The sequence below is a fragment of the Siniperca chuatsi genome, linkage group LG15 (assembly GCF_020085105.1).
Source record: "Siniperca chuatsi isolate FFG_IHB_CAS linkage group LG15, ASM2008510v1, whole genome shotgun sequence".
Classification (NCBI taxonomy): domain Eukaryota; kingdom Metazoa; phylum Chordata; class Actinopteri; order Centrarchiformes; family Sinipercidae; genus Siniperca; species Siniperca chuatsi.
The window spans coordinates 13,748,888-13,768,580 of NC_058056.1; the positions used below are offsets into that span (position 1 = coordinate 13,748,888).

The window sequence follows — 19,693 nt, forward strand, 5'->3', positions numbered from 1 at the left end:
ATATATTCCCTGCAGCTACAGTTTCTGGTACCTGACAAAGTTCACAAAGTTTACAAAACAGTGGTTGTCTGTCTCTTTGTTTCCTTGGAGGAGTATGGGACCCCCTCTAAGACATAAGTGAGGGCTCTAATAACCCCAGGCTAAGCGTGACTGGTTGCCAGGGAAACGGGAAAGAGGAGCGCTTGTTTTTGCGGTGTGTGCGGCTCCTGGAGGCTTATGTGGCTCTTCAGGCTCTAGATATGGACTAAATAACTTTTTTTCCCTCCTGTATATGATACATATATTTTTATTGATATCACAGAAGGCTATTGTTGTTTGTGAGAATGTGAAAAATGTTAACTACGATGAAAGCAATCCATTTAAAATTATTATTACTCATTGGTATGGGTTAGTCTGTATTTAATAAAATAAAACACACAACACAAGCTGACAACCATGACAATTTAATTACAAAATAAATATTTAAAAATACTAACAGTAGAAATGTTACTTTTTACATTTCCATAGAGATTTTCTTTGTGTAGTAGCCTACATGAAAAAAAACAAAATACAAAAGGACATCATTTTACATAACTACTTCAATTGATCCCTTCCTTACTGCAGTGTTTCCAAAAACAGACAAAGGAAGACACCTGTGGTCTGGGCTTGTGGGACTCTTGTGTCACCAGGGTGGACACAAATGTATACTGTTCAACTGCACAAAGCACAGAAATGCTTTTATATCTGCAAGAACCTTGCAATCACATTAAAACAAGAAAACAAAAATTAGAATTGATACTCTTTAATAGGCATCAATACTAAATGAGTACTGCTTGAGTGTATTGATTACTGTAGTACTGATCTGCCCATTCCTACTGGGCTTGCCTCGTCGACTACACACCTCCTGGTGTGATTTTAAATAAACTGATGTGTCTGCATTATTAAAACACTGCTTCTTGCAAGCCTGGCTATCCAGAGCTGTAGCCACTCATTAGGAGCACATTTGTCTTTTCACCTGATCCTTTTTTTTCAGAATGGATTCAGCAATGATTAGATTCCATATTCATTTATAAAACAGATGTAATTAACATTGTATCCAACCCTCTAGAACAATAGAGAAAGCGAGATATACTCCAAAGAACAATTTAGATTTTTGACAAATTGATATATCATAGTTATTCACTTATACACAATCTTCTGTGGACATGTCTTCAGTTGATAAACTTTTCTGATAAATATTGTTCTTATTTAGGTCTGAATTGACAGTAAAACACTTCAAACTCATGTCTGTTCACAAGGCGTTACGGAGGGAGAGGATTCATACAGAACAATTGGTTGTGGGATTGTTACTTTCATAACTGATAGGTAGAAGAGTCCAATAAGCTGACGATGTGATTGCGACTGACAACACTTTCCTATGTCTAATCTTATTTGTATAGTTGACCTAGAAAAAAATACTTTCAGCAGTTTTGAGCACTGTTTCCATAAACACTAGAGGGAGACATTTCATTATTGCGTGTACAAAGCATTTGCACACTCAGTCCAACATATGCTGCTATGACAAGTCAAGGCTTCTTGGATAATGTAAAAAAGTATGACAAACTTTTAAAGGTTGCTGCTCCAAATATATTCAGCTGTATCAATAAATATAAATTTTAGATTTTAAACGATACCAGAGAAATGGACAAATTACAATAAATGATACAGTAATAACTAGTATAAAAGAGAAGGCACCGGTCTGTTTGGTTCTACATTGCACTGTCTCCCAGGCATGTCCATTGTGTCAGGTGTGTAACAGCAGTGTTTCCACCAATCAAAACACACTTCCTGTTGAAGCTTGTCACTACAAACACTCTGCCCATCAGCAGGAGGGCATGTCAGCAAAACACAACCCAGCTGTTTGAGTCTCTGGCTGCAGACACAGTTTTGATAGATGAGTGGAGGAGACTCTTGATGCTGTCACTGGGTTGGAAATAAATAGACAGCCACACTGCAGCAGGGGGTTGGGTCGCCACTGTAGTTACCTGCGAGGGATCTGGCACCTGACAAATACAAGAAAGAACAATGCATCTTTAACACTGTTTATTAATAGTTGGAGATATGAATTGTGTCTCCTAAGACTGTGCCATCACCTGTCACATTCTTTCATTTTTTGTCTCTCCTTTCTCTTTCTTCCTCTTCCTCTTTGTCTTTTCCTATAAGAGGAACAAAATTACCAATAAGCCTCCATTTTTGGGGATTATTATTCCTTTCAACCATCTCAAAACTAATGTTATAACAATATATTCATGTTCTTACCTTTCAACCTTCACAATAGGTTTCCTGATTCTGAGGAGCAAATGTTTCAGTAAATTAGGAAGAACACCCAAGTGCAATATTATTTAATAGTCATTGTAAGTATTTGGCAACCCTGTCTCTTAGAAATTCAATTTATATACAACTAATTTGTTTTACCAAGTACGTTTTGAAGGAAACATAATTGCTGGGTTATGTTCACTGGCAACATTTTTTATATTTTTTCTTGTAAAGGAAGTGCTGCATTTTTGTACCACACTCAAGTCATATGGAGGAGGTCGGGGTGGATGGTGAACCCGGAGACTGGGGTTCGCATCTGTTGTGTGGTTAGCTTTAGGCAACAAAAGCACTTTTTGTAAAGTTAGTAAATTATTGTGGTTTCGGTTAAATGCTAATAAAGTATTTGACTTTGACACTTTTTCAATATTTGACCACGATCTTTCCCCAACCTCCCTAACCAAAAGGCTTTTGTTGCCTAAACCTAACCATAAAAAACATGAATCATGCTTTAGTTGCTATGAGCGGACATTGTATTGTCAACAAATTAAATATGTTGTCAGTGAAGTTTTTGCAGATATGTTCGGTGTGATGATTTTATGACTTGGCAGATACATTTATTAGTAATGTTTCCTCACAATGGTAATAAAAAATTTAACATTACTTTGCTGTTGTAAATTTGTAGCATATAAACATAATTTCCAGGAGACTGAATTGGTATTTGCATACTTGTGAATATTTCATGTCACAAATTATGACTTGTTTTCTTACCTACATTCACATGTCTGATGCTCCACAAACGTCATCTCAACATATTCTTGATCTGGTTCTGATGGCCTGATTTTCAACAGCTGAGGGGTGAAATGAGTTAAGATTATCAATAGAAGCAATTACAGTACATACAGTAATGGATCACACAAATTTAACAAGAACAACTATATTGCACAATGTGCTTTGTCTTACTTGCATGGTGACATTTGTGGTGTGGGTGGGATGGCACTCCAGGTTTTCATCCCCGCAACAACCTGCACACCTCACCAGCGGCACACAGGAGGGGCTGTAGATGTGCTCCACCTCTGTCGGGTACTCCTGCACCACCTCCACCAGCTTCTCAATGGTCCGGCAGAAGCTGCGACCCCACACTTCTTGGAACATCAGCACTATGGATGAGAGCAGGAGACTGAGTATGGGCCACTTTGCAGTTACAAACAAGCCGGCTTGTGTTACTTATGAGGAATCTTGCTTTGAGAGGATAAATGTATATTTGTTTATGAGCCGTATTATTATCTGTCTTTCTAGCTTACTTTCACAGTGCAGAGTGCAATCGACATCCAACTTATTTGAGTTTGTGTTTGTGAAGCATTATTAGAACCGCCAGAAAAAGACTATCTGTACTATTTGAATCAAACTGCACTGTTAAAGATACTGACATACACAAACAGTATCAGTAATTACCTCAATAATCCAACAATGGCAACCTTATACCATATACACAGAAACACAAACCCAGTTGCGATACGCCAGTTTGTATCCTGTTTTCATTTTGAAGTTAAAATGTTTGTTTAATGTACAGTACGCTTTCCTGTGGGGGTATATGTGTGAAAGTGTCCCAGTTGAACAGTCTGTGGGGGAGGAACAGGGACGACTGTGGCCGTACAAACAGAGAAGGAAGAGAAAACAAACATTGGAAACATGGCCATGAACAGAACCCGGCTGGAGCTGGAGCTGAGCTGCCCCGCAGGCACCTCTGGGACTGCAGTGACCCCTGGGGTCACCGAATGGAGCCTGACACCACAACAGCTGTTTATAAAAGCAGACAGGCTAGGAGGAGACGGCTGGGGAAGCATCTACGGTAGGGAGATTAGGCTATGAACTATAATGTTGTACAGCACAAAGGGCCAGTTCACTGGCCAGTTACAAATCCTTGAGCTGACTGTATGTCTGCTGCGTATCTGGCCTTTTCTGTTACATGTCCTCTGATCCTCTGGCTGCAAGTTCTACAAGTCTTCAATGTATTTCTAGTTTAGCAGCATTAATTTATAGTGATGTGAGGGAGGAAGAGGATATGAGGGGAAAAGGTAAGCAGTTGAGAAATCTCTGCTAGTCCAGACATGTCCTGCTATTCCCTAAATTCAGATAAAATTAATTGAACTTACATGCATGATTCAAGAACTTGCATGCAAGATTTAAGCGCTTGGTTATTCATATTTTTCAACAGTGCATGACAAACATAGTGTGAATGCATACACTTCTTTTCAGAGGGATTTGTCAGGCCTGGCATCCATTCATTTAGTTTGCATCAGTCTCAGCCACAAACACTGTAAAAAATATGGTTTGACAAAATAGTTGGAACTACTTTTTATAAGTAGTTGACTATCTTGCTGTAAAATATTGTTTTAAACATTACATCCTCAACACTTACAGAAGAGTTCAGAAATAAAACGAGCAAAAATTCTTACCTTCAGTTGTGTTGTCTATGCTTGACAAGGGTAGACTCTGCAAAACAGAAAAAATGGGCTTATAAAATGATTGATTATTCATTCAGGTTTGCAGTGACTACATATTAGAGTATGAAACCCTTAATCTTTTCAATTGAGTATCCAAATTATATGGTTGAGGACGAAACACAGATAATGGCAAACATATTATTTAGGCAGAAGAAAGGGATATGTCCACACATGTTTACACCTCCTACTATCTTAACACACACCTTTTCAAACTTGAACATATAATACAAACAAAATATCCTGTACATAAAAAAAGCATCAGCCTGCAGTTAAATACCGATACCAGACACTAACATATCTTTGTCCTCTAGTGGTGACAGATGGAACTACAGTGAAATAAAGCAGATGATCACACACCTTTTTTCATTTTTTTCACCCTGCAGTGGAAAAGTCTTTCTGACAAGCAGCAGATCCAGTCTCTCATATATATCACGTTCCTCTGTGTGCCCAACTGTTTAGGTTCAAAACCTGTTTCCTGTGGTGTACGATTTAGCTCTCTATTTATTTTCCCATTGATGGTTTCCCCCTCCGTCTTGATTTTTTCCCATCATCCCATGATAAACAAAAGTGCATTTCTCATTCGCCTGGGAAAACACAAAACCTCTAGTTGACTCCATCTCAGGAAGGGAAATCTACATTTGATAAAATATCCTCCAGCAGAAGAGCTGGAGCGGCGGCAGACAACCTGCTTCCACAATCTCTCCTCATCACTGGTGTTACCTTTCAGTTTTTGTGTGACACACACACACCTGATGACATTTATACTGTAATATGTCTGTGTCCACATGGATTAACTGAAAGTGTTGTTTCCAAAAGTTGTTATATAATAGCAAACAGACAGACAAGGACTTTCCCAAATGATGAAAATAAGGACTGTTGCTTTTTATACCGTTTGTCCATTGCTAAAATGCATCTACTTCCTGTTACGAACCAAAATTAGCTTGAGGGTGAAGATAGCATCAGTCAGCACAGTGCTATACTCAGCCGTTACTTCCAAACAATGTGATTAAAGAGGAATGTCCTGCTTTGATGAAGATGATGCATTCACACTCACACAAACATTTCAGAGGTTCCTGTAAAACTGTCACTGAGACAAGTGGCAGGCAATTCTGTGTATTCAGGACAGATATGTCTTATCTGCAACAGAACGTACTGTATGACAGACTTCATATCAACAGAACACAAGAACTTCCAGTCAACCACTTAGGCTCAGTCCTCCCTGTGTTAGGGGATATGTTCAGGGCAGGCATCTCCCTTTTTTCCCCAAAGTGGCTGGTCATCTGGCCAAAATTTACAGCTGTTCCTCTGACAGAGGAGTTGTTCTATAGAGTGGCGTTCATCGAACTGTGTCAGCTTTACAACAGCACCACAGGATATAAGCTCCACTAGCAGAATCTGCTTCATGCGCAGCATGGGAAAGTCACAGTTCAGTTTAAGTTATTGTTAAAAGTCACTTCCACTCTCTGGGACATTGATTCTTTTTTTTATCCTCTTTAGCAATGCCAGGCGGATAAAATAAATCCTTTTTCCAGTGTTAATTGGCATATGATCTGCTCTCTCTCTTCTTGTCTATGGGTGTTCATGAGGCTGCTCCACATCACAAGGGCTTTTTGGCTCTGGTCTCGGTTGCCTGTTCAGAATGTGGTGAGGTGGGGAGGATTTTCTGACCTCGGTCATGGGTTAAGCCTTGACATGGCGAGGAAGCATCTTTGGCACCTCCTGTGGTTAAGAACAGAGGAGTGAGCTGGCCACAAGAAGCTGCCAGATTATAAAAGTCTGCATGAAGATCCTCACGTAGCCATTCCTTCCTCCTTGTGCGCTGACAGTATTACTGAGTGATTAATGGTGACTGGGAGGTAATTCAGCTCTGGTGGAAAGGGAGAACCGCTTTGCATCAATAAATGTGTGTTAACATGTCTAACAAATCCCAGAAGCAGGATTGCTGAGTAGTACTCTCAAGGTTTCTTTCACTTCATTCCCTAATGACCTTTGTCAGGGAGTTTTTAAATGTCCTCAGTGAGGGTCTAACATTGCTGTCATTTTCATTTATAGTTTTCATAATATGGGTGTTAAGACCTTTGAGACTAACTGTGATTAAGGGCTTTACAAATGAACTTGACCTGACTATAAATTCTTCTACTCTTGACTAATAATGGAATACCTCTACTCTGTGTTCTCTGCATTGTATGCACAACATCTGGTTTTGGAAAATACAAAAACTGTGAAATAATTATAAAAGCTACATTCCAATTCTAACTAAAAACAACAACAAAAGGAAAACATCCCTTTTTACCATCAAACAGAAGGAAAAATATCTCCAATGTGCCGAGTTTTGCAAGCTTACACAAACTATATTGCTGCTGATGGTAGATTAAACATCAAGGGCTACACCAAAAGCAGCTGTGGAAGGAAATAAAATTATCTATAACTGATAAATTGCAGCTAGAGGTTGATTTATTACAATTTATTTGGCAACATCAAATGTGTAAAGAAAGAAGAAAGAACCTCACAGAAGTTTCACTGATCTCTCAAAGTTGGAATGAGATGAATCACTGGCCTGCTACTAACAGTTACTTTCATTATTAATAATGGGTTATTTTTTTTAATTAACTATGTATTCATTTATTTTAAAATGTCGTAAAAATGAAAAATGCCCAAAGTTGTACATTAACATAGCTCATTACTCTGACCAACAGCATAATAAATCATTGTGAAATGCAAGGAAATTTGTGTGTTACTGTAACCAGCAATTGTCATTTTTTCTTGAATAAATAATTTTAAGATTGTCATTGATTAATTGTCTAATCCTTTCAGTACTAGCTTTGTGCCAGAGAAGTTCTGTGGAGAAGCCATTCTCATTGGAAAATTAACATGGTGGATTTGTTATCAGGGCCATGCTCCCGCAGCCCACTCTGGTCACTGTCCCATAGTTGTACAAGTTGTTTTCAGCTCTTGACATCTGGTTTTCAGAGACCTTTTGCTAAGCAGCACAGTGTATCTTGTGTCTTTGACCAGATTGCTTCGCAGAGTGAGGGGCAGTTAGTTTGAGCAAGAGAGGTTAGATTAAAACATCTACAGCAGTTACAGCAGTAATGAAACTGTCAACATGTTTGATTGCAAAGCCGCTTTAAAAACTAGTCTCCTATGTTTCTGAAGTCTCGAGTGAAAGTTCGTAAGCTGCCGGCTGAGAGTTTGCTCCGTCCTCTGGGTCAGATCAGAGGACCTGTTGTGTCCCTGGGCTCCTGCTGTCAGGCCAAAGAGGCTCCGGGCCTCATTACTCTCCACTCCCACACAGCTGAACTGCGTCATCTTTAACCTCTTTGCTTAACTCCATCTGTCAGAGGAAGGGCAGCATGCGTAGGGAGCAAAAAGAAATAACATGATGGGGACCCAGCATAATGGTCTTAAAAGATTTTTCAACTTTGAGGGTCAAGCTGGGGAGGGGGGTGATGGGCAATTCAACAGCAGGTACTGTGGCTAATAGCCAAAAAGATCTGGACAACAGCCAGCTTATTCCACAGAGTGTTTCCTAAAGAGAAATGGAAACAACTTACAGTAAAGTACTGAAAATCAAATGCTCATGGGTTTCTTTGCCAGTTTAGCCTAAATAGATAGGATAACTTCTCTTGACATGACTGGACTGCAAAATTATGCAGAACTGGATTAAGTCATCTAGGTTTTTCTTCTCTTTAGGATTGTAAAACAGTGACAGTGAGGGTGAGCCATGTTTTGTTGAAATGAAAGGTATTTGAAGAACCAGGGGTTGAAATGCAACAATAGTACGTAATAATAGTAATAGATATGCACTAGTACAAAATCTCATCCCTTTTGCATGAAAAAAAAGGTATCATACAAGATGCTCATTTAGGTTGGAGATGTTATTTCATACTCCAATTGACAAATGAGGACTGGCTTGTTGGATCATACCTGCTGTGATTGACAATGCCAAAATGTTTAGATTATGTTGTTGAAAACTGAGTGAAACGTGTTTGTATTTTCAACCATCACAATCAACAGCATTAGTCCAGCAGTTCACCCCATCATTTCACAAGAACTTTCCCATATTGTGTATAGTTTGAACTGTTGAGGGATTTCAGTTTCAAATCCTTATTATTAGAGGGGAAAAAATAAAACCATTAACATTTGATTACCCGTGTTACCAGTTAGCACACAAACATTATCAGGGGTAATAAAAGGTGTAAACTGATGTACAGTCCTCTAACAAGGCTCCTTCATCATCTTTGACAAGCTACAACAACTTGTACGCTGATCAATTTCAAGTTGAGTCAACTGGAGGATTGTAACAGGCCACAACCTTCAACAGAATCACGAATAACTAAGTGAAATTTGGACACATTTCAGAGTTTGAAAATAATCAGGAGTGCTTTATAATTGGTTTGATTTGGACTGGGTTTTGGAAAATCCCTCTTCAATTCTTCTTGACTCTGGCAAATAATGAACCCAGCTAGATCGGGCACTATGCCATTATTTACATTGCTTTCCAAAAAGGTCTACTTTCAAACTTAGCCTTATTCGAACAGACCATGAACAAGATGCAGGCTTGTGGTTTGGTAATCGCTGTCAACTAAATCTGCTCTTGAACCGAGTTTGGTGATTTGGGGGATGTATGCAGAGGGGAAGTTTAGCAAAACATGTTTAAAAAGCAAAGCTGGCAAACATCCCAGCCATAATCCAGACCAGTAAAGCACCTGCATCTCCAACTCACTGAAAAATTTAGACTGGGGAGGGCTGTGTCTTGGTTTTGGTCTGTCTGAAGCTTGACTGTGAGCATGAGACCACACAGCACAGAGAGCACTAAAGCAGAACAAGTGAATACAAACACAGAGACAGCTAGACGAGTGAGAAACAGAGCTTCCTCCCTGCCTCACTGATCGTCCTCATCCATCCTTTATCGAGAACCAGATTCCACATCATCAACACCATGACCGCAACATTAATTCTCCCAGGCCTCTTGCAGGGCCTGCAGGTCACTGTATCTATTCTCCACCACTACAAAAGAAAGCCAGGTTCTGTTTTGTATACGCGCGGTGGGTGAACCTACAATGACAGCGGTGCCATTACAGGTCTGACAGTATCCAGCTGGGTTTCCAGAGTGTTCAGGTCAGGGCTTGTGATCATAAAGCACTGCCAAAACAAACTTCAACAGAGCATATGGTAAATGTGCCACACCAACTTCTGAAGTAATCTCGGTGAATGGAGCCTTTGAAATGCAGAGTTATCCCACAGATTAGAAAACTGATACACTTTTAGTTGGGGTGTCATAGAGATTCAAAGCCACAAAGTAGCATAAATAAAGAAATGTTTTAGTTTGATTTTGAAGTCCAGTACCATAACAATAAATTCTAACTAAACACAAAAAAGGAATAGTTCGACATTTGGGGAAATATGCTCATTAGCTTTCCTGCTGAGAGTTAGATGAGAAGATCAATACCACTTCACAAATATCTGTTGGTTAAATATGAAGCTGAAGCCAGTAAATGGTTAGCTTAGCTTAGCATAAAGACTGGAGAAACAATTAACTAAGTCCAAAGGTAACAAAATCTACCAACCAGCACCTCTAAAGCTCACTAATTGACATGTTATATCTTGCTTGTTTAATCCGAACAAAAAACAAAGTATAATAATGACAAATTCTGGTTTTACGGGGGGTTTATGTGCCGTACCATTTATTGGCTGGGTGCAGTGACTTCCTGGAGTCTCTGCTGGTTTCCTGGCCTCACAGTGTTGACAAGAATCCAGGAAGTCACTGCACCTGGCTAAGAAAAAGTCTGGCACCTAACCCCCTGTAAAAAACGAAAACTTGTTGTTTTTACACTTCAGTTTTTGTACAGATTACAGGCTAGCCCCCCACCCCCATTTTGAGTCTTTATGCTAAGCTAATCATCTCTTGGCTCTAGCATATATGCACATCTACCTCTCAGCAAGAAAGCGAATAAGCATATTTCCCTAAATGTCAAACTATTTCTCTAAGACTCCTTCTAAGGCTCTTTTTCAAGATGAAGATAATTACATCCTTTAATGTTATATTTTTTGTTTGTTTTCTGCAGTGAGTTTTGAAATATTACAAGCAATCATGGAGTAGTTGTTTAATTTTTGAAAAAAAAAGTGACAGGGGAGAGGTAAGGGTCCAAATAAATGTTGATTTAGATTTCCTCAGTATCAGTCCATTAATGCATGCACAAATGTCCCCCTGAAGACACACACACAAACACATACAACCACTGTATAAACCATGCACCCTGTCCGCAAACATACACACACACACGACACAGGTCTCGAGATAAGGCTGACCGGTGGTAATTGTGGTCTCTATTACTGTAAACGCTGTTCTCCCTGTGTAAACCACAGTAAATTACATCCAGATGGGAGATTAAAGCCTGCTGAGTAGACGGCTGCCCCGAGCACCACCGCTCCTCCTCCTCCACAGGAGGAAGGAGAAATCCATATTTCCTGATTGCGATTGCGGCCCTCCCTTGGGCTGGGACATTACAACTACAGAGAAATACCACAACAACACAAATAAGAGCCCTATCAGTCAGCAGGTCACTACCACTGCATGGCCATCTGAACTAGAAAGATGTGCCAGAGACACAGAGAGAAGGGAGAACTTTAATGTTTGATTGTCGATAACTGAGCTGCATCTTGACAAAAACTGTTGCTTTTTGATTATGAGGAACTGAAACCTACACATGATGCTTACTGTTGATGTTTTAGTTGTATTGCAACTGGAAATGTGACGTTGTGCCATCTACACTTGGCTAGTTATGAACAAGAATAGGGAAAACTCTCCATGAACAGACACATGTGTGCAACACAGATGATCAGCCTCAAATAGTGCTTTGCTGCTGGTGATGACATAAATGAAACACACGTGTAACATCATGTCCTCACACACACAGATACAACAGCAGAAGCTGAGGCTCACCGTCTTCTTCTTTTTTGCCCCTGAGAGACAGGAGCATGCTTCACTGGTGAAGTGATGAGTCTATCTGCAAAGTCAAATGAGTTAGGCAAGAAGTTTTTCCTATATTTGGTTTCTATGGTTTTATCCAAAGAAAAATGCTGTATTTTAAAACAGACAAAGAATTTCATAATCTCATACCAAAGAGGCTTATAATTCTCATCCTTCACTGATTTTCTTAATATAACAGAAATATTTTTTAGAGCTGAATCCTGAGTTGTGCAGCAGTGCACGTCTCCAGCACTCAAGTGTTTCTCCCTGAAAACGGTGACTAATGTCAGTCATGTTTGGTTGTGTTGATGCAAGATTTCACCTGCATTTGTATATAATGATACTATGATAATAAAGAAGAGGTATTTCACACAGAAACACATGGGGGGAAATGTCAAATGGGCAAGAGGCAACAGGCACTGCAGATTTTGGCAAAGGCCTTTCAATACACACACTCTCTCTGTACATATACAGTATGTGCACAGGAAGTACCAATAATAGAATAAACAGGAGAATGGCCATCTGAACTAGAAAGAGGAATGTGAACAAAATAACCGGTTGATGGCAGTTATATCATATTTCTCCATTAGACAGCCTCAGTGACAGGATGACCAAGAGGCCACCATTGTTCCTAAGGGAAACCCAGGTGCTTCCACCCTCTCTCAAGAGCCAGATATGTAAGGGACCAGGAGGGTTTCAAGAGAATGAATCACAACTGTACATATCAACAGAAAGCACACATGACTTGGAATCACAGTTATCGAGACAACATGAATTCTATCAGTTGTATCAGGTTAAGGTGCCTACCATATAACTGCAACGTCCCTACTTCGACCCCAGCAGCGGACCTTTGCTGCATGTCATATCCCTCTCACTCTCCCCCATGTTTCCTGTCTGTATCATACACTGTCACTGCCCTATAAACGCAAAAATTCCCCCACCCCCCAAAAAGTGTTTTAAAAATCAGAGGGGTAGTGAGAGGATTATCAGGATGGGAGAATGACAACAAAATGAATATTTATGCTACATTATATTTATTTTTTCAGACATTTGTCTAACCGTTGCTTTTTTAAGTATGAATATCGTAACTTTAGTTTACCTGGTAATAAACTACTGACATATGCAACCAATAATGATGGGACATAATTAGACATTGGTCGGGTACTGCTGCAATGCACTGTTATAACAATCTTACAACCTCAAGTCAATGTGAAGATATGAAGAAGAAAACGACATGCAGGGGCCACGATCAACATCTGCCTTGTTTCATCAAACATACTGAAATGATAAAAAGTGACCACATGTTTATACACACACAGACACTGAGCTATGCTGTAAATCCCATGTAGTACAGCAGAATTATAAAGCAGAACTGAAGTTAACCCCACCCTCGCTTCAAGTTTCACAAGGCTGCTGACGGCAGCTCCAGCTGTGACAGCGATGAGAAATCATCATTATTAATTAGTGGCACATATTCATGGGTAGAGAATCCCAAAGACAGACATTTATAGATGGCATTCCCAGCCACATGGCCAATGTTTGCTTTTTCCATTTTGGTACACCAGCCTGACAGTTTACTGTGGGAGCTGGCAGGACAGACACCTACCAGAAGAGTCTCATTTTATCACTATGGCTTGAAAAGAGCTGCTAGCATGTGTGTCGCTTATCTGCTAAAATTTGAAATATTTCGTTCCTCAGACGTATTTATGATTAAATCTTTATGTGTGTCTTTACATCCCTGTCCAGAACATCCTTTTTGAGCTGATCTTTCAACATAAAGCAATGAATGGCAACTGAAGCGTTAGAGAAGGACCTCAGAAATAGCATGCTCAGATCCTCAAAGACAGTCCTTGTGACCTGACAGGTTGTTGAATCTCAGAATTGTATGGTTTACATTTGCTGTCAGTCTTTTGGACAGCAGAGGGCCATTTAACCTACTACATGTTGAGGGCCCTGGATTTTGTCACTCCTATTTTGACTGAGCAGGGCCATGAGCTGATTATGAGGATTAGTGGAGATGTGGTGATCCCATGCCTCTCCCACTCACTCTCAACTCAGCAACAGCTGCAAAGTCTCTGGCTGGAGAATCTGGTGGGACATGGAGCTTTTTGCAACCTTGAGAGTCTGAGAGTATGAGTGTAATACCTCTATATGTGGACTACAGCCTCGCAAAAGAGCAACTGCTGCAGTGTTCAACAGGCAGCAGCAGCAGCAGCATATGAAGAGTGACAGTAGCAGTGAATGAACGCCTGGCCTGGTTTTGCATTAAAAAATGAGAGCCATCAGAGATAGCTGCCAGCCCTCAGCCACCTTGGGAGGAAATCAGAGACTGAATGGGTTCAAGAGCCTGAGCGTTAGTTGGCACAAGTCCCACTGTCCGATGGCACATCCTCTTACAAGTGTTTCTACACAGGCCTTTGAATGAGTTCTCACTCCAGTTTCAGCTCTGTCCTGTTCTGGCACATTTTCATTATGAGACTAAAAGGCAACGCCAGGCAACAGAGAACAGAACAGCTTTGTACTAATCCACCACCAGCCTGACAGTGATATGACTGGCCTGAAATTAAGTTTCAATTGATTTTTTGCACACATACACACGCACACACTGGTTCATTTTTATCAAATATATTTAGCAAATATATGTATGCTGTATGCTGAGATAAAACAAGACAGGACTAAAAAGCAGCTGGTGCATATGAAAAGAGAACTGAAGACTGTAAACTTTCTTGCCAGTTTCACCTGATGCACTGCCAACACTTTCAGTCTGTCCAGACTAAGCAGCTTGTTAACTCACCAGGATCTGTTACCTCTGCTGCTGCAAACTTTTAAAACTATAGGTATTACTATTCAAATAGTTACTGAAGATTCCTTATTTAAGGAGAGACCGTGTACATCAAGTGTTTTCAACTGAACCAAAAAAAAGGACCTCATCATACAGAAGTGGGAATAATAATCCATGTCTGTGAAACTGGGCTTTAAAGTATAATGCGGCTGTAATTATAAGCTTAGTATGCTTCTCCAAATAAAACAGTGAGTCACTTGCATCATGTGTTCCACAGGCAGGAGTGATGCAGTTTGTCACGTTCCATCTTATGAATGAACTGAGCAGGGTGGCGCTCATTCACAACGGTATGAAGGTGTCAAAGCACAATGGATTATTGTCACTTCATCAACAGGCTTCTGCTGACTCAGCCATTTTATACTGATACCAGGTTATTAACATATCTAACAATAGGGCCATTATTTAATATTCCATCAACATTAGCATTATTACTTTGTAGTTTTAATATCAGACACATAGCAGACCAAATAATCAAACTAGAGTGTGAAAATCTTTATGTATTGAGTCTAATTTTGAGTTAAAACGACAGGAAATCCCATTCTCTTCTTGCTAAGCATAAAGTTTCACTGAGTGTAACTTCGTACCTGTGCAGGTGAGAGCAGCAGATAAAGCGCCACCGCAGTCTGGAGGACAAAACCGAGTTTCATTTCGCGATGTCTGCGAGTGGAGAGGGGGTGATGGCTCCCGATGCACACAATGAAACAATCCAGCCAAAGTCCCAAACTACTCAGAAAAGAAAGAAAAATGCTGACCGGGAATTTCCAAGTCATTCGTTCCCGGTTTAGAAATGCTGAGAATGAGTGCAGTCACGTAGCTCCGCTGCCGCGTGTAACCTGATGAAGTAGATTGTGCTTACTAATGAATAAGGCCCCAGAGGCGAACCGGAGGTTTTTTTATATTCACATTTAAAATCAACTGAATCAAAGCACAAAGCCTAAAACGACTCTAATGTCTGCAGTGTGGAACAGTGGCAGCCAGTTTTGACAAAGCATATTCAGTGCACAAAGTAAAAACGGAGTCTATTCAGTCCAAAATCGTGATGATCCGCTCCACAATGCATGAAGTTGCACCGACAGTTTCAGTTTTTCAGTCCTGCTCTGAGCTCCTCTCGGCAGAAAAACCTCTAATTGCCCCACGCTACCTTTTTCACAAGCTGGCCATTTAAATCTCCTCCCCTTCTCTTGTCCTGCTCTCTGCTCTGTTTCATCCTCCTTCACAGAACTCACTGATGAGATTTCTTTCACTTCCGCTTTAAACTGCAACATGTAATGGTAATTTATGTGATGCTGTAAATGGCTATTGCAGAGATTGTGACGCTGCTGCTGATGCTTTATTTCTGAATTCTAGACTATACACCACAGGTGATTTACACAACAGAGTATACACAGACTCGCTGAGAAACTTCTGAGTACTCAGGACTTTGTGTGAGAGCTATTCAGGCAAGGTAAACATTTAGAGCTCTTTTCAGTGGTGATATGGATGGTATACTCATTTCTGGCCCAGGCTCCAGGGTTTAGTATTTAGTCAAGTTTGCAGAGACAGAAAAGGAGATTCCTGTACTGTTGACACATAGAGTTAATCTTCAGTGTGGGACTTTTGTGTTTGTAGAAACCCTGGAACTAAAGGATTCCTTGTGGGCTTCCACACATTCCTTCAGCAGTTCTGAATAGCCCCACTGCCTCCTGCTATTGTACAGACCACACTTAGGAGTGTGGTGTTTCTAAACATCTCAGACACTTTAAGCAGAGTAAGCCATCCCCCCATTACCATCAACCCAGACTGAGCATCAGTAAGTGCAAACGATCAGGGATTGTGAAAGACATTTCCTCTAATTATGCTGGGCAATATCACACTAGTCTTCTCCTAAACGGTATCTCATGGCAATGATGGATGCTCTTCGAAATTCAGAGAGAGGACAGAATGGAAGCAAAGCAAACTGTCATTCTTCAGGGAATTGGACTCTGCAATTATTCTGTTTTAGCCCTGCCTTTCTAGCTGTCCTATCATTGTCTGGGTGGTGAAGTTTTCTTCTACAACAGTATCAATCTTCTTTTTCTGTCTGTCTATTTATCCACCTTATTACTGCAGTATTGCAACTGCAGATGGACCAAAGATTGTCCAGTTTTCTGCCTTCTAAGTAGTGATATTAATACATCAACTCAAGCAAATGTAAGGCTACTGTATATTGATATAGTGCAAGTGATTGTCATGTTTTGTTTCAAATATTTTAAGAGCTAAAGACCATTGCATCTCCTCCCTGCTACAGCAGTGGCACAGACTTTGTTTGCTCAGAGGACAGACAGACTCTCACAGCCGTCTCGCCATCTGCTCAGTGATCTATCTGTGTTTTTAAAGGTGCACCGGTTGATAGGGCCTAATAAGATCACACAAATTGTTTGCAGTATAGATACACGCTGAAGACAAGCAAACCTGGCTCGAGTGATAGTGTATTCCAGGGGAGATGGATCTCTGTGGTGCCAGATCGTGAAACAACCTTGAGGCCCTCATTGCTTTTGCTAAAACCACAAAGCATAATAGTGTTAACCAAGTGTCATTCCTGCTTAGATTTAATGTCCACCTTCTCAAAGATTTATTCAAACAAGACACTATCCATTTAAATGATGCCTCTTTAATTAAATCAATATCTAAATGAGAAATAGGCTTCTGTTTCCAGCCGACTGTGCAGATACGTGGGCTTGTTATGATCAGGGATTTTGAAAAAAAAGACATTTCTTCATGTATATTAAGAATGTTTGAAAGCTTTAACTGATCCAGAAATTAAATGTAAAGATCAAAATGTGATCCCTTGCAGTCTGCAGTGTCTCTGATATTGAGAAGACCAAATGTGTGGCTCTCAGGAACTGGAGTGCCAAAGTAAGCACATTTCCCTTTTGCTGTTGACCCCTCATTTTCCCAGATTGGAGAGGAAAAAGGTAAACAGATGAATGACATTAATGATGTCCATTCATCATTGTTGGGACAGCTTTGGTTTCCTCCACAGTGGGGCCTGTAAAGGGAAGGTGGAGAGCCAGATAGCCCCTTACTTTGAAGGATCTCATTAACAATAGTTAGAGCCCTACAGGGAGCCCAAAGGTAGTTACAGTCACTGTAATTCTTAGAGATTTATTATTCGTGTATCATCTTTGATTTAAATGATGTGGCTCAAAACTTTTAATGTTGCTACATTATTTTAAACACTAAAACCAAAAAACATGTATAAGAATGAACCTGAACAGGAGGATTCTGGGAGATGATGTAATATAATTTTACTCATGTTGGACCACCTGGACAGCAGACCCAAACAGGATATGACAATATTTAACATCTAGACCCTTTCTTCCTGTCATTAATTAGACGTGACAAATCATGAATCTTTTCCTCCTGCACCAAAACTATATTTGAAATAACTGTTAAATAGGAAGTGATCCAGCTATGAGTAAAAAGCTGCTTACTGTTGCCTAAGGTGATTAGCATTATATCACAACAAGTCCTTTCATTTAAAACGTGTCAAATCCTGTTTACACTTCCATGCTACATTGACATATTTTTGTCTCAAGGTTGTCAGGTGTCATCCTGTTTTCATGCCAAGTCTGTTCATGTGTGAGCATTGTTTCATTCTGTAGGAAGCCAGTCTACATGTTAACAGACAATTGGAAGTTATTTTGGTCTGGAGGTATCATGAATCAGTCCTTGCAGAAATCTCCAGATACTATTTAACTTTATGCAGCTGTGTCTTGGACATCACATTGTCAGTTGGCTGTGGTAACCACAGGCTAAGTTAATTCTTCTGTCACAAGAAAATATGGCTCAGTTTACTCTGTTTAATTTGAGGAGCAATTATAGCAAACCATATGGTATTCAGTCAGTGCTGAACAAAAGCATCCAGTGGGAGAAATGCTTGTGGAAAAGAGTTGATACACTTCTCTGCTCTGATACAACTTTGACAATACACCAATTCTCTTTTGTTCCCCAAGATTTAGATGAGAAAATTGTGTTTGTGCATTAAGCATGAAGCTAGAGTTAGGAGGTGGTTAGCCTAGCCTAACTTAGCATAAAGACTGGAAGCAGGGGGAAAGAGCTAGCCTGGCTCTGTCCAAAGTTCAAAAATACTCTTACCAGCACCACTAAGCTTAGTAAGTATTGTAGTTAGTAAGTATTGTAGTTTGTAAGTTTAAACAGAAATGATAAAATGGCAATTTGTGGAGTTATGGCCAGTTCTGTGCTGTAGCAATTTTGAACACAAAAGTGCTGGACGGATAGATAAACTGTTCATCAAGAAAGAGGAAACATACAACTTCCTCTAAAACCACAAATTGCCATTTTTACATTTCTGTTTGTGTGCAGATTAAACAAGTAAGATACATCGTGTTCATTAGTGAACTTTAGAGGTGTTGGTAGGCTGATTTTTGAACTTAGGAGAGAGCCAAGCTAGCTGTTTTTTAAGCTAATCACCTGCTGGCTTCAGCCCCATACTACTCACTCTCAGCAAGAAAGTGAGAAAGTGTCTTTGCCAAAATCTCAAACTATTTCTTTAATAGAGGGATGAAAATCCAGCATGAAATGTTGTTCCTTCAAATTACATTTAGCAAATCCAGCACCTACCTAACTAATGTGCATTTTCTCTTCTAATTAACAGACAGACTGGCTCAAGTTTCGTAACATCCATGTAAAATACATGACAGATCCGGTCTAAGGATCTCGGTCTCTGTCTCTGATTATCTGGGCAGATGACCTGGAGCAGCAGCAGCGCTCTGAAAGGAAACTGAGTGTTTTTCTAAGATAAAATTTCATCACCTCCACAAGCTGTGGCGACAAGGGCCTGCGGTTAGTAATATAGAAAAGGAAAAACAGCACTGAGAGTGAGTTATCATGACTTGTGTCATTGCCAGTTGTAAAAGCCATTAGCTTTATAAATGAAGAGCAAGTGGTGCAAACTGTGCGGAAGTGGTCCCACAGTCAGTGAGCAGGTTATAACTCAGTCCTGTGGTGATACTCTAAACTCTATGAAGAGGTCCTACATGTGGCGCACATGCACAAATCCATGGGTTCACGCTGTTGGTGGTGATTCAGGCTGGGTCATTAAACAGATAAATGTTAAAA

The 19,693-nt window shown here is 40.1% G+C and overlaps 1 protein-coding gene across 3 annotated transcripts; it reads right to left on the bottom strand.

Moving 5' to 3' along the window:
* Window positions 1-427: 427 nt before the first annotated feature.
* pgfb (placental growth factor b) lies at window positions 428-15,861 on the bottom strand. Of its 3 annotated transcripts, none has more exons than XM_044167113.1 (7): window positions 15,178-15,861; window positions 4,731-4,767; window positions 3,235-3,431; window positions 3,043-3,122; window positions 2,278-2,307; window positions 2,112-2,174; window positions 428-2,021 (listed from the first exon to the last, which is right to left on the bottom strand). In XM_044167113.1, exons 1-7 carry the CDS (start codon window positions 15,361-15,363, stop codon window positions 2,000-2,002), a joined length of 615 nt encoding a protein of 204 aa, XP_044023048.1. In that variant the 5' UTR covers window positions 15,364-15,861; the 3' UTR covers window positions 428-1,999. The 3 variants fall into 3 exon arrangements, 2 of the variants coding, with proteins under 2 accessions (XP_044023048.1, XP_044023049.1); XR_006374612.1 differs by having other exon boundaries at window positions 1,990-2,021; window positions 3,047-3,122; XM_044167114.1 differs by lacking the exons at window positions 428-2,021; window positions 2,112-2,174 and having other exon boundaries at window positions 2,277-2,307; window positions 3,047-3,122.
* Window positions 15,862-19,693: the final 3,832 nt, after the last annotated feature.

Excerpts from the sequence above, each read along its gene's own strand:
- pgfb (XM_044167113.1), bottom strand. The coding sequence starts at position 15,363 with ATGACTTGGAAATTCCCGGTCAGCATTTTTCTTTCTTTTCTGAGTAGT. Across the intron at positions 4,768-15,177 it reads TGCTGCTCTCACCTGCACAG|AGTCTACCCTTGTCAAGCAT; the intron begins GTACGAAGTTAC and ends TCTGTTTTGCAG. Across the intron at positions 3,432-4,730 it reads CATAGACAACACAACTGAAG|TGCTGATGTTCCAAGAAGTG; the intron begins GTAAGAATTTTT and ends TCTCATCCATAG.